Raw genomic sequence first — 15,735 nt, 5'->3', positions numbered from 1 at the left:
ATGAAAGGGATATAATATCCCTGAAACGTCATCCAATAAAGCTGACTTTTTTTGTTTGGAAAACCCTGAGTGTGCATTTTTTGTTCTGGAAATATAATTTGCTTACTTGCACCCAGGTGGCTGATCTTGGAGTGAGGATTCGTTTTCTGCTTGTGTATATATATATATATATATATATATATATATATATATATATATATATATATATATATATATATGTGTAATTTGAACTCTCTAATTCTATTGGCTAGCAGTGCTGAGCCCCTATGTCTATTGATATTCATGTCCTAATTGACATTGTTTAATATTAATACTTTTTGGCTGACTTCTAAGCAATAACTGGTTATTGGTTTGACATACTAGAGACTTTATTTATATCTATATGATTATTCTCCGTGTAATATATTGTTTGTATGCTGTTAGAAACCAGTTATCTATATTATGATCCGGATTTATTCCACTTGCTGTCTCTGTCATAAAACTAATCTAAAGATTTACTGACCTATTTCTCTGATATTTTGAAACATTTTAAAATGTTAGATATTAGCTACAATATATCCTGGCAAGTTTAATTATATGTTGTATACATTGTGTTATACAGAGATACTGCTTTAAGATACACAGTGTGATTTTTAAACTAGGTTATTTTGCTTGTTGGTAGCTTAAGAACCCATTTTAGTGCCTTTTTCACTTGTGGGAGGGGTTTAGGGTTTAACCCCCTTCAATACTGGGGCTTTTAGAGAAAAACTTGCTAAAATACCGGATAATTTTTAACATTTAAACAGAAATAGAACCTTTTTTTTAATTTTAATTTACCTATCTAAACTATATTTTTTTTTTTTAAGTAGACAACACAAAACATAATTTATTTAAGAACTTACCTGATAAATTAATTTTTATTTATGCAAATTATGACACTTTGGGAAGTCTCCCTAAGTGTGATGTGGGAATCAAGACGTGTGCCTAGTGGCTGCACCTCACTAACGAGGCCCACAATAGGACGAAACATACATCTGGGGTTCTGCTGTTTCTTTCGTTCAGAGAGGGATTGCCTGGTATTTCGAGGCTGGACTGTACTGTGAAGTCAGGATCAGACTGATATGCTAATTTCTTCTCTGTGAAAGGCACATGTTGAGCAAAAAGAGGCTGCTTCTTGGGTGGTAACAAGCCATAGAACAAGCTATTATGCTATTGTTCGTTCCCAGGTTGAGCGCTTCTCTCTTTTTATTTATTTAAAGGGACACTCAGGTTAAATTAAATTTTCATGATTCAGATAGAGCATGTAATTTTAAACAACTTTCTAATTTACTTACATTAAAAAAAGTGCAGTCTTTTATATTTACAATTTTTGAGTCACCAGATCCTACTGAGCATGTGCAAGAATTCACAGGCTATACGTATATGCATTTGTGATTGGCTGATTGTTATCACATGGTACAAGGGGAGTGGAAATATACATAACTTTGAAATTTGTTATAAAAAATCTACTCCTCATTTGAAGTTCAGACAGTGTGTGTACATTAAAAACATAATTTATGCTTACCAGATAAATTCCTTTCCTTCCAGATAGGAAGAGTCCACAGCTTCATTCCTTACTGTTGGGAAATACAACACTTGGCCACCAGGAGGAGGCAAAGAAACCCCAGCCAAAGGCTTAAATATCCCTCCCACTTCCTCATTACCCCAGTCATTCTGTTGAGGGAACAAGGAAAAGTAGGAGAAACATTAGGGAATAAATGGTGTCAGAAGAATAAAATAAATAATAGGGGACCGCCCATAGACAAGAAAAAACGGGCGGGGGCCGTGGACTCTCCCTAACCGGAAGGAAAGGAATTTATCTGGTAAGCATCAATTATGTTTTCCTTCCTAAGATAGGGAGAGTCCACGGCTTCATTCTTTTACACAGCCTGCAAAATTTGTCTCCCAAAAACTGCTTCAGCCGAAGCAAAAACATCAAACTTGTAACATTTTGAAAAATTATGTAAGGAGGACAAGGTAGCCGCCTTAAAAATATCTGATCCATAGAGGCCTGGTTCTTAAACCAAGAGGAAGTCACTGCTCTAGTGGAATAAGCCGTTATCCTCTCAGGAGGACGATGTCCCCCTGTCTCGAAAGGTAAGCGGATGACACTCCTTAAAGGGACACTCAAGTCAAATTAAACTTTAATTATTCAGATAGAGCATGCAATTGTGAACAACTTTCCAATTCACATCCATTAACAAAATGTGCACAGTCTTTTAATATTCAAACTTTCTGAGTCACCAGCTCCTAATGAGCATGTGCAAGAATTCACAGAATAAAGCATGTATGCATTTGTAATTGGTTGATGGCTGCCACATGGTACAGTGGGAGTAGAAATAGACATAACTGTTAAAATTGGCAGAAAAAAAGTGCTATTGCATTGTCTTGTTATCTTGCATTTCTACTGTGTTTACTGGACCTTTAACCAAAAAGATAGGGAAGTAAAAGTAGCCTTCTGCCCCTTTCCCTTCCCTGAATAGACAACAAGGAAAGAGGAAGACTGTCTAAACTCCCTAGTAACCTGAAGATAGAACTTCAAGGCGCGAACCACATCCAAATTGTGAAGTAAGCGTTTCTTCGATGAAGAAGGATTAGGACACAAGGAAGGAACCACAATCTCCTGATTGATGTTGCGATCTGACACAACCTTAGGAAGCAAACCTAATTTAGTACGTAAAACTGCCTTATCTGCATGAAAAATCAGATAAGGGGGCTCACATTGCAAAGCAGAGATCTTAGAAACTCTGCGCGCAGAGGCAATAGCCAATAAAAAGGGAACCTTCCAAGATAACAATTGAATGTCAACGGAATACAGAGGTTTAAACGGAAACCTGTTGCAAAACCTGAAGAACAAGATTTAGGCTCCAAGGAGGAGCCCCAGATCTAAACACAGGTCTGATCCTAATTAGAGCCTTAACAAAGGTCTGCACATCAGGAAGCTCAGCCAGTCTCTTATGCAATAAAACCGACAGGGCCGAAATCTGTCCCCTCAGGGAACTAGCAGAAAGGCCCTTCTCCAGCCCATCCGAGAGAACAGATAAGATCCTGGCAACCTTAAATCTGTGACAGGAAAAACCGAGCGCTTCACACAAGAATAAGTAGGTCCTCCACACCTTGTGGTAGATACGCCGAGTAACTGGTTTACGAGCTTGAATAAGAGTATCAATGACACTCTGAGAAACCTCTCTTGGCTAAGACTAAGTGTTCAATCTCCACGCAGTAAGCCTCAGAGAATCGCGATTTGGATGAACAAATGGACCTTGTATCAGCAAGTCTCTGCGACAAGGTAACTTTCACAGAGGAGATGAGGACATCCCCACTAGATCCGCGAACCATGTCCTACGCGGCCACGATGAAGCAATCAGGATTACTGATACCTGCTTGATGCGGGCCACCACTCGAGGAAGAAGTGGTAATGGAGGAAAAAGATATACAAGTATGAACCTCCAGGGCACTGCTAGTGCATCTATTAGAACCGCTTGGGGATTCTTAGACCTCGACCCGTACCTGGGTAGCTTGGTATTGAGACGGGATGCCATGAGATCTATCTCCGGCGTACCCCACTTGCTGCATATCTCTACAAACACCTCGGGATGGAGAGACCATTCCCCTGGATGGAAGGATTGCCTCCTGAGAAAATCCAACTCCCAGTTGTCCACATCCGGAATGTGGATCGCTGACAGCAAACAGCTGTGGGCCCGCGCCCACTCCAGAATGCCAAGGAACTTCTTGTTCCCCCCTGATGTTTGAAGTAATCCACCAAGATTATATTGTCTGATTGGAATCTGATAAACTGGGACGAACCCAGAAGTGGCCAAGCCTTCAAGGCCTTGAAGATTGCCAGTAGTTTCAAAATATTGATTGAGAGGGAGGACTGAGTCCACAACCCCTGTGCCTTCCTGGCACCCCAAACAGCTTCCCATCCGGATAGGCTTGCATCCGTAGTCACAATCTCCCAGGATGGTCGAAAGAAGCATGTCATTCGGGACAGATGATCTGGACAGAGCCACCAAGAGAGTGATTCTCTCGACCGGCTGTCTAATACAATCTGTTGAGACAGATCTGAATGATCGCCGTTCCACTGCCTCAGCATGCACAGTTGTAAAGGTCTGAGGCGGAACCTGGCAAAAGGAATGATGTCAATGCAGGACACTATGAGACCAATCACCTCCATACACTGAGCCACAGAGGGAATCAAGGAGGTCCGGAGGGCAAGACATGCCAAAGTTAGCTTGCAACATCTCTGGTCTGTTAGAAATATCCTCATGTATATGCACCAAATGATACAGCACTAGTAGGAATGTGCTCGTGAAGACCTGGGGTTGCTGCCAAGTTCCCCAAACAGATAATCAAACAATCAATAGTTGGTCCACAGCACTGTAGTAAAAGTTCACTTTATTAGAAACAGAATAAAACGAAAAAGTGACGTTTCAGGGTTGCCCCCTTAATCATACCATGATTGAGGGGGGTAACCTCTCAACCCCGAAACGTCACTTTTTCGTTTTATTCTGTTTCTAATAAAGTGAACTTTTACTACAGTCCTGTGGACCGACCATTGATTGTTAGAAATATCCTCATGGATATGGAGTCTAAAATAGTACCCAGGAATTCCACCCTGGTACTTGTGATAAGAGAACTATTTTCCAAGTTTATCTTCTATCCATGTGATCGAAGAAGACTGAAAAGGGACTCCTAGAATTCTTCCGCAAGACGAAAGAATGGTGCTTGCACCAGAATAATCTTCCAAGTATGGGGCTACTGCAATAACCTAAGATCTGGCAACGGCTAGAAGAACCCACAGAACCTTTGTAAAGATTCTTGGAGCAGTAGCTAGGCCAAATGGGAGGGCAATGAACTGGAAGTGCTGGTCCAGAAAAGCAAACCTCAGGAACTGAAAGTGTTCTCTGTGAATTGGAACATGAAGGTAAGAGTCATTCAAATCTATAGTGGTCATAAACTGGCCTTCCTGAATTAAAAGGAAGGATTGACCTTATCGTCTCCTTCTTGAAGGAAGGGACGCTGAGAAATTTGTTTAAGCACTTTAGGTCCAGAATTGGGCGGAAAGTTCACTCCTTCTTTGGGACCACGAAAAGGTTTGAATAAAACCCCAAACCTCTTTCTTCGGTAGGCACTGGGACAACAACTCCTAAAGAGGATAGATCCCGAACGCACCCTAAAAAGACATCCCTCTTTTCTGGTCTGGTAGACAGATTCGAGAGAAGGAATCTGCCCCTTGTCTGATGAGATTTGAAGCCTATCTTTTATCCCTAAGATACCATCTCCAGGACCCACGGATCCTGTATGTCCTTGAACCAGGCTTGTGAAAAAAGAGACAGTCTGCCCGTACACGATCCGATCCCGGAGTCCCTTCATGCCGATTTGTTTTCGGCAGGCTTCTTATTCTGCTTGGACTGAGCCAGCTTCCAAGTACTCTTGGGCTGCTCGGGCTTTGAGGAGGATTGTTGTCAGAACGAAAAGTAGAAGATTGTCGTTTCTTAGACTTCTTCTTCTTATCTTGCAGTAGGAAGGCACCCTTGCCTCCGGTAACTGTAGAAATAATGGAGTCCAGGCCTGGACCAAATAAAATCTTTCCCTTGAAGGGAAGAGAAAGGAGTCTGGACTTAGAAGTCATATCAGGAGACCAAGACTTCAACCAGAGTGCCCGGCGGGCAAGGACCGCAAAACCAGAGGCCTTTGCATTTAGGCGAATAATTTGCATGTTCACATCACAAATAAAAGAATTAGCAATTCTCAGAGCTTTAATTCTGTCTTGAATATCCTCAACGGTAGACTCCGCCTCAATGAGTTCTGACAAAGAGTCCCAGCATTAGGTAGCCGCTCTGGAAAACTGCAGCCGCCGGTTGAAACAAAAATCCTGTATATTGAAACATCTTTCTCAGAAAGGTTTCCATTTTCTTATCCATCGGCTCTCTGAACGAAGAACTATCCTCAAGAGGTATGGTAGTATGTTTAGCAAGCGTAGAGATAGCACAATCCATCTTAGGAATGGAGCCCCACAAATCCAGTTGAGAGTCCGGGACCAGGAACAACTTTTTAAAAGTAAACGAGGGGGAAAAGGAAGAACCAATTCTTTCCCATTCGTTCTTAATAATGTTCCCCATCTTAACCGGCACAGGAAAACTCAAAGGAACTTTCCTGTCTTCGTAAACTCTGTCTAATTTAGGTATCATAAGTTCTTCAGGCAGCGCGGCCTCTGGAACCTCTAACGTAGACAGAACCTCCTTTAATAAAAAACACAAGTGCTCAATTTTAAATCTAAAGCAGTGATTTTCAACCTTTTTTTTTTTTGCAACGGCATGTTTTTTTTTACATAAAAAAATCCTGAGGCACACCACCATACCAAAATTTTACAAAATCACACATTGTAGCCTAATACAGCATATATATATATATATATATATATATATATAAACACACACACACACATATATATATATATATATATATATATATATATATATATATAAACAATTTAGTAAATTCAATTAAAGGGACAGTCTACACCAAAAATTTTCTTATTTAAAAAGATAGATAATCCCTTTATTACCCATTCCCCGTTTTTGCATAACCAACACAGTTATATTAATATACTTTTTACCTCTGTGATTACCTTGTATCTAAGCCTTTGCAGACAGCCTCCTTATCTAAGTGCCTTTGACAGACATGCAGTGTAGTCTATCAGTGAAGACTCCTAAATAACTTCACAGGAGTGAGCACAATGTTATCTAATATGACACATGTGAACTAGCACAGTCAAAATGGTCTGAGCTAGGAGGCGGTTTTCAACTGTTTAGAAATCAGTTTGAGCCTAGATAGGTTTAGCTTTTCAAAAATACCACCAAGGGAACAAAGCAAATTTGATGATAAAAGTAAATAGGAAAGTTGTATGCCCTATCTAAATCATGAAAGTTTAGTTTTGACTTTACTGTCCCTTTAAGCTTTATTAGCATGACAGTCACTACAACTGTATTGCCAAAGCTACAGGCACAATAATAACAATCAAAAGTTCCACGTATTGAGGCTGTTAGGGGGGGTACCAGTGATGAAAATAAATTCTTAGGTGATATGCAGCAGTTCCATGCAAGTAAAAGTTCCGCTTGTTAGGGCAGTAAGCAGTGCACAAGTATTGATCCCAAAAACAAGAAACTACTGGGTTCCAAGTGATCCCACTATTAAAGTCCCTAAGCTTTGGGGGGACCAGTATAAGAGTTTCAAATAGGATAAGCATAAATATGGGGCCCACAAAAGAGCATCAGGGCTTGGCAATCAGGCAATGATGAGAGTAAACTGAAAAAAGATAAGCCAGGAGGGCAAATTGCATAAAATGCATATGATGGTAAACAGAAAGGTCTCACCCAGTTAAAGCAGAAGTTGTCTTCTCCATTTTGGAACAATATAATTAATATCCAGGGTAATTCTCCCTGAGCTTGACAATCCAGGAAGGGGAGGCAAGTGGATCTGTAAAACTGCGACTGTCAGAGTGTGTAGCCGCAAAATACCTCCGCAGACACAGAAAGAGAATGGCATCCGTTCCCGCCACTTCGGCCCACTTTCCTCTATTCTTCAAGGCGACTATCAATCCGGACTCCGGTAAGTAACACATACCTCCTGGCCAGTTACCCCATTCGGAAGCTTGGGAACAAGTGAATGTAGGCTCCTAGGCCTCAGGGTAGGCCGAGGTGATATGTGAGCTGTCGACCCCCAGCACTAACAGGCCTCCGCAACAGGGGGGAGAAGAAAAAAGGACTGAAGCCGTTTGCTTGACCTCCGGAGAGGAGCCCCGACCCTCCAGAGTGTCGTATATCTTTTTATTAGATTTCTCAGTAGTTCTCATGGCTATCGTAGCAGATAGCAGATGCCTTCAAATACATGCGCCGTCACCCAAATGCGCACTGGCTTGACGGGTCTTCTCTTGCTCAGATCTCCTTGATAGGAACTTTTGTAATGCAGCCGAGTCGAGTGAAATCTCCGGAGCGTAGCCCAGACCCTCTGGAGAACTGTGTGTGAGTTGAGCGAGTTCCTGCGTGTCCGAATGAGTGCATAGGGTAGCAGCATCTACTTCCACTGTTCCACTTCTGTTCCACTTCAGGAGTGCACTTAAGCAAGAAGAGACAAATTCCCAGTGGCACACCTGACGATCTCTCATGGCACACTAGTGTGCCGCGGCACAGTGGTTGAAAATCACTGATCTAAAGGACGGTTCCTCCACAGCAGGAGGCTTAGACGCTAAGGAGGTTACAGCTACAGAGGTTAACTCATCGGATAACTGGGACATAATAGCTAAATCCAATAAATATTTAGATGACTCCGGGTCAGGAGAGCTATGTTTAACCTTTCTCTTGTGTTTGTTAGGGCGAGGTAATGCACTGAGGGCCGCAGACACCGCCGTTTGTAACTGCGCGGCAAAGACTGCAGGAAGAAGGCCCCTCCGGATGTAGGATTAGATGTGCTACGGGGAACGGCATGTGGAGTGGATAATGTAGCAAGGGTAGTAACCTCACGGGACGCTGAGTCCTGAGAGGTAGACGACTCAGAGGGACTAAGAGCCTTAGCAGGCTTGTCTCCCTTCTTAGACTTTATAACAGTTTTAAGGCATATGGAACATAATTGAGTGGGCGGGAAAATCCCGGCTTCCTCACAATATAAACAGGTATGATTTAGTACAGAAGGAGTACCTTCTAACATGTCAGAGTCCTCCATAGCTCAGGTTATACCCACAGAAGAACACAATTAAAAACTGCACCTTTATACAGCAAGTAATAGGAGCCGTGCAACACTTTCAAAAACGAAAGTGAAACTTAAAAGTGAAACATGTTTGTTCCAGTCAAAAATACACAGTCTATCAGCCCAGGAAAAAATCACACAAAGCAGCATGTAAATAATTAATACACTGATTAATCCCAACTTTTCAATAAACCCCCTTCAGAGGATATTAACCCTGGATTCTATCATGGTATAAAGGAGTCACACTGTGACCCTGTTATAGGGTTGTATGTGTAAAAATTTAAACAATCTTACCTCCAGGATCCATGCTGTGGAACAGAACACAGATTCTCAAGTGTGACAGTCTTATAGCAGCGCTGCTGAAATGGACTTGAGTGAGAAAGCAGGCAGTGAAACTCGTCAACACTGATTGCTTAGGAGCTGTTAGCATTAGTCTGGATGGTTTCGCAGAAAACCTTTACCTGCATCTCCAGACTCTAACTTTCATCAATATTCTCACTGAGAGGTTGACATGACTACTTAAAACTCCAGTCCTATCTCGAAGGGCAGATACCCTTTTTCAGGACTCTCAGAATCTTCTGCCACTTCTCTGCCACTTCCTAACGTGACGAAAGACAAAGAATGACTGGGGCCCCAAGGCAGAACATACTGCGATGTGCGATCTCATCGCAGAAAATGTACCGTTTCAGCAGAATTTTTTTTTTGCCTGCACTTTTAATTTCTGCCTGCAGATGTCACTGTTCCATTCTCTCTAAATGTAAATATTTTCTACATTCCTCTCTCTTCAATTTTCTCCCCCTTCCTGAACTCCAGTGTGGTACAGGGTAACAGCACATTGCAGAAAAGGTAAGTCAGGGCTTAACAAATTTATTCTAGGAGTCTAGAAGCCAACCAGAATACTTAGGAGCCAGATTTTTTTTTTGTTCTTTAATGTGTGTGTATATGTATCTGTGTGTGTATCTATGTGCTTGTGTGTGTGTGTATGTATCTGTGTGTATATATGTGTGTGTGTATATTTGTGTATGTATCTGTGTGTGTGTGTCTGTATGTATCTCTGTATGTGTATATGTATCTGTGTGTGTATGTATCTGTGTGTGTGTGTCTGTATGTATCTCTGTATGTGTATATGTATCTGTGTGTGTATGTATCTGTGTGTGTGTGTCTGTATGTATCTCTGTGTGTGTGTATGTATCTCTGTGTGTGTGTATATGTATCTGTGTGTGTGTGTATGTATCTGTGTGTGTGTATATGTATCTGTGTGTGTGTGTATGTATCTCTGTGTGTGTGTATCGGTGTGTATGTATCTCTGTGTGTGTGTGTGTTTGTGTATCTGTGTGTATTTGTGTATGTATCTGTGTGTGTATGTATGTATCTGTGTGTGTATGCATGTATGTATGTATGTTAATTTCCTCCCCCTTCCTGAACTCCAGTGTGGTACAAGGTAATAGCACATTGCAGAAAAGGTAAGTCAGGGCTTAACAAATTTATTTTAAGTCTAGGAGCCAACCAAAATACTTTTAAGAGCCAGATTTTTGTTTTCTTTAATAAATATGTGTGTGTGAGTGTATGTCTATATATATATATATATATATATATATATATATATATATATATATATATGTGTGTGTGTGTGTGTGTGTGTGTGTGTGTATGTATATGTGTGTATGTATGTATGTGTATGTATGCATGTGTTTGTATGTACATGTTTGTATGTATATATGTGTGTGTATAGTGTGTGTCTGTATATATACAGTGGATATAAAAAGTCTACACACCCCTGTTAAAATGTCAGACAAAGATAAATCATTTAAGAACTTTTTCCACCTTTAATGTGACCTATAAACTGTACAACTCAATTGAAAAACAAACTGAAATCTTTTAGTTAAAGGGAAATAATAAAAAAAAATAATGTGGTTGCATAAGTGTGAACACCCTTTTATAACTGGGGATGTAGTTGTGTTCAGAATTAAGCAATCACATTCAAAATCATGTTAAATAGGAGTCAGTACACACCTGTCCTCATTTAAAGTGCCTCTGATTAACCCCAAATAAAGTTCAGCTGTTCTAGTAGGTCTTTCCTGACATTTTGTTAGTTGCATCCTACAGCAAAAGCCATGGTCAGCAGAGAGCTTCTAAAGCATCAGAGGGATCTCATTGTTAAAAGGAATCAGTCAGGAGAAGGGTACAAAAGAATGTCCAAGGCATTAGATATACCATGGAACACAATGAAGACAATCATCATCAAGTGAAGAAAATATGGTGCAACAGTGACATTACCAAGAACTGGATGTCCCTCCAAAATTGATGAAAAGACGAGAAGAAAACTGGTCTGGGAGGCTGCCAAGAGGCCTACAGCAACATTAAGGGAGCTGCAGGAATATCTGGCAAGTACTGGCTGTGTGGTACATGTGACAACAATCGCCTGTATTCTTCATATGTCTGGGCTATGGGGTAGAGTGGCAAGACGGAAGCCTTTTCTTACAAAAAAAAAACATCCAAGCCCGGCTAAATTTTGCAAAAACACATCTGAAGTTTCCCAAAAGCATGTTGCAAAAGTGTTCTGGTCTGATGAAACCAAAGTTGAATTTTTGGCCATAATTCCAAAAGATATGTTTGGCTCAAAAACAGCAATGCATATCACCAAAAGAACGCCATACCCACAGTGAAGCATGGTGGTGTAAGCATCATGCTTTGGGGCTGTTTTTCTTCAGCTGGAACTGGGGCCTTAGTCAAGGTAGAGGGAATAGTGAACAGTTCCAAATACCAGACAATATTGGCACAAAACCTTCAGGCTTCTGCTAGAAAGCTGAACATGAAGAGGAACTTCATCTTTCAGCATGACAATGACCCAAAGCATACATCCAAATCAACAAAGGAATGGCTTCACCAGAAGAAGATTAAAGTTTTGGGATGGCCCAGCCAGAGCCCAGACCTGAATCCAATTGAAAATCTGTGGGGTGATCTGAAGAGGGCTGTGCACAGGAGATGCCCTCACATTCTGACAGATTTAGAGTGTTTTTGCAAAGAAGAGTGGGCAAATCTTGCCAAGTCAAGATGTGCCATGCTGAAAAACTCATACCCAAAAAGACTGAGTGCTGTAATAAAATCAAAAGGTACTTCAATAAAGTATTAGTTTAAGGGTGTTTACACTTATGCAACCATATTATTTTATTTTTTTATTTTTATTTCCCTTTACCTATATGTATGTATATATATATATATATATATATATATATATATATATATATATATATATATATATATATATATATATATATATATATATATATATATATGTGTGTGTGTATGTGTGTGTGTGCGCGTGCAGTTAGACAGAGCAGAAAAATTTTCACAAAAAAAATCTCATTGCAGGAAATAAAAAAAAGTTCTGCATCTGGGGTAATGAGGACGTGGGAGGGATATTTAAGCCTTTGGCTGGGGTTTCTTTGCCTCCTCCTGGTGGCCAGGTGTTGTATTTCCCAACAGTAAGGAATGAAGCCAAGGACTCTCCCTAAGTTATTTCCACCCATTTCCATTGGATAAATTATTATTTTTGGTGTCATTTTTAAGCGACACAATTTAATTATCTATATTAAACTATCAATGTATTTTTTTCAGACTGATATTACCTCTCCATCTGAAGCAAGGTGCTGAATTGAAACAACTTCTTGTCTCTGCATTAGTTTTATTTCCTGAGGAACCTCTTGTGGTGATGACGTATCCAAAAAACTGCGTTCATAAGACTGAATAGTCCAGTCTATGGCATCCCAGACAATCAATTCCCCTGCGTCAGATCCACTCACAAAGGTCAAATCTAGTTTAGAGATACATTCATTAATCCTTTTATTAACCAATACTTTTCTAAACAATAAAGGTGCCACATAGACATAACAATTAGTATGTGCTAAAATAAACACACTGGTTTCTAAAAGTTGGGATTCCTAATTCCTATATGCACATATGTTGGGGGCTTAACAGGTAGATGAATCGAGCAGGAGCAGCTAGGACTGTGCTTTAGGTCAGCGTTTCTCAGCCTTTTTGTAACAAGTGTGCCTACAGACATAAATGTTTGCCCTAAGTACGCCCAACTGCAACACATACATATCAAGCTAAAAAAATAAAATGAGACAATTATGCATACCCCACATTGTGACAAATTGGTATCAGATACATTTTTCTGATTTCAGGAATTTATTTAAAAAAAAAACAGTTTAAAATGGAATATTTGGAAATATTAAACCAACAAATTAAGAAAGCAAGAGAAAATAAGACATGTAACACACATACACCAAGATTACGAGTTTTGCGTTAAACAGGATGCGAAACTAACGCCAAAAAAGTTGCGTTATTTCACTATCCATAGCGCTGCCATTACGAGTTACTGACAAGCCTCCTTGTGCGTGCGATATGGTGGTGTTAAGCTCCATAGCACAAAAAATCCAAGGGCTGCTTTGACGTGCTCGTGCACGCTTTCCCCCATCAATGGGGAGAGAGTGTTAGAAAAAAAACTAGCACCTGAAGTGCGGAATCAAAAATCTCTGTAACGTAACCCCATTGATGTCTATGGGGAAAAAAAGTTACGTTTAAACCTAACATAAACCCCTACTTTAAACACCCCTAATCTGCTGCCCCCAACATCGCTGACACCTAAATAAAGTTATTAACCCCTTATCTGCCGCTCCCGACATCGCCGACACTAATAAAAGTTATTAACCCCAAATACGCCGCTCCCCAACATCGCCGCCACTATAATAAAGTTATTAACCCCTATTCAGTCGCTCCCCAACATCGCCGCCACTATAATAAAGTTATTAACCCCTAAACCTCCGGCCTCCCACACCCCCGCCACTAAATAAACCTATTAACCCCTAAACCGCCAGCCCCCCTACATCGGGAAACACTAAATTAAACTATTAACCTAACGCTACAAAAAAAATTTAAAAATCTAAAATTACTAAAAATAATAAACTAAATTATCAAAAATAAAAACAACTACACCTAATCTAATAGCCCTATAAAAATAACACCCCCCCAAAATAAAAACACCCCCTAGCCTACAATAAACTACCAATAGCCCTTAAAAGGGCATTTTGTAGAGCATTGCCCTAAGTTAAACAGCTCTTTTACCTGTAAAAAAAAAAAAATACAAAGTCCCCCAACAGTAAAACCCACCACCCAACACACCCCCCAAAATAAAAAATCGAACTCTAAAAAAAACCTAAGATACCAATTGCCCCTAAAGGGGCATTTGTGTGGGCATTGCCCTTAAAAGGGCATTCAGCTCTTTTAAAAAAGCCCAAAGCCCTAATCTAAAAAAAAAAACACCCCAAAAAAATGGGTCAACAAATACTAGACATAAAGGGACATGAAACCCAAAACGTTTATTAGACTTAATGTCAAGAGGACTGGTTACCTCAATATCTCAATATCCAAAGTAATTAAAGGGACACTGTACCCAAAAAATTTCTTTCGTGATTCAGATTGAGCATGAAATTTTAAGCAACTTTATAATTTACTCCTATTATCAAATTTTCTTCATTCTCTTGGTATCTTTATTTGAAATGCAAGATGTAAGTTTAGATGCCGGCCCATTTTTGATGAACAACCTGGGTTGTCCTTGCTGATTGGTGGATAAATTCATACACCAATAAAAAAGTGCTGTCCAGAGTGCTGAAACAAAAAAAAAAGCTTAGATGCCTTCTTTTTCAAATAATGATAGCAAGAGAACGAAGAAAAATTGATAATAGGAGTAAATTAGAAAGTTGCTTAAAATTGCATGCTCTTTCTGAATTACAAAAGAAAAAAAATTGGGTACAGTGTCCCTTTAACACTTCTTTTCATAAAGAACGCATATACTCTATTTTAAATAAATAAGTAGATTTGTCAGTGTCAATGTCTGAGGAAGGATCTTCTGAATCAGATAGATCCTCATCAGAAGAGATTAAATTATTATTTTGTTGGTCATTTGAAATTTCATCAGCTAATTGAGAAGTTTTAAAAGACCTTTTTCGTTTATTAGAAGGTGGAATTGCAGACAAAGCCTTCATAATAGAATCAGAAACAAATTCTTTAAAATTTACAGGTATATCATGCACATTAGAAGTTGAAGGAACAGCAACTGGCAATGTACTATTACTGATGGAAACACTATCTGCATGTAAAAGTTTATCATGACAACTATTACAAATGACATTCGGTGGAATAATTTCTAAAATTTTACAACAAATGCACTTAGCTTTGGTAGAACCGATGTCAGGCAGCAATGTTCCAGCAGAAACTTCTGAGGCAGGATCAGATTGGGACATCTTGCACAATGTAAGAGAAAAAACAACATATAAAGCAAAATTATCTATTTCCTTAAATGACAGTTTCAGGAATGGGAAAAACATAATTTATGTAAGAACTTACCTGATAAATTAATTTCTTTCATATTAGCAAGAGTCCATGAGCTAGTGACGTATGGGATATACATTCCTACCAGGAGGGGCAAAGTTTCCCAAACCTCAAAATGCCTATAAATACACCCCTCACCACACCCACAAATCAGTTTAACGAATAGCCAAGAAGTGGGGTGACAAGAAAAAAGTGCGAAAGCAGAAAAAAACATAATTTATGCTTACCTGATAAATTCCTTTCTTCTGTTGTGTGATCAGTCCACGGGTCATCATTACTTCTGGGATATTATCTGCTCCCCTACAGGAAGTGCAAGAGGATTCACCCAGCAGAGTTGCTATATAGCTCCTCCCCTCTACGTCACCTCCAGTCATTCGACCAAAGACCAACGAGAAAGGAGAAACCAAGGGTGTAGTGGTGACTGAATTATAATTTAAAAAATATGTACCTGCCTTAAAAAACAGGGCGGGCCGTGGACTGATCACACAACAGAAGAAAGGAATTTATCAGGTAAGCATAAATTATGTTTTCTTCTGTTATGTGTGATCAGTCCACGGGTCATCATTACTTCTGGGA

At 39.8% G+C, this 15,735-nt stretch overlaps 1 protein-coding gene across 1 annotated transcript in view; it reads right to left on the bottom strand.

The window, feature by feature from the left end:
- Window positions 1-15,735, bottom strand: part of WDR41 (WD repeat domain 41) — a 411,686-nt gene that overhangs the window by 105,559 nt on the left and 290,392 nt on the right. Inside the window, exon 9 of the mRNA XM_053701379.1 lies at window positions 12,396-12,580. Within this exon, the coding sequence (XP_053557354.1) occupies window positions 12,396-12,580 (185 nt within the window). The remainder of the gene's footprint in view (window positions 1-12,395; window positions 12,581-15,735) is intronic.

This window comes from Bombina bombina, chromosome 2, assembly GCF_027579735.1.
Source record: "Bombina bombina isolate aBomBom1 chromosome 2, aBomBom1.pri, whole genome shotgun sequence".
In the NCBI taxonomy this organism is placed as follows: domain Eukaryota; kingdom Metazoa; phylum Chordata; class Amphibia; order Anura; family Bombinatoridae; genus Bombina; species Bombina bombina.
Note: the sequence above shows the minus strand (reverse complement) of the source record. Positions and strands in the feature narration are given on the sequence as shown.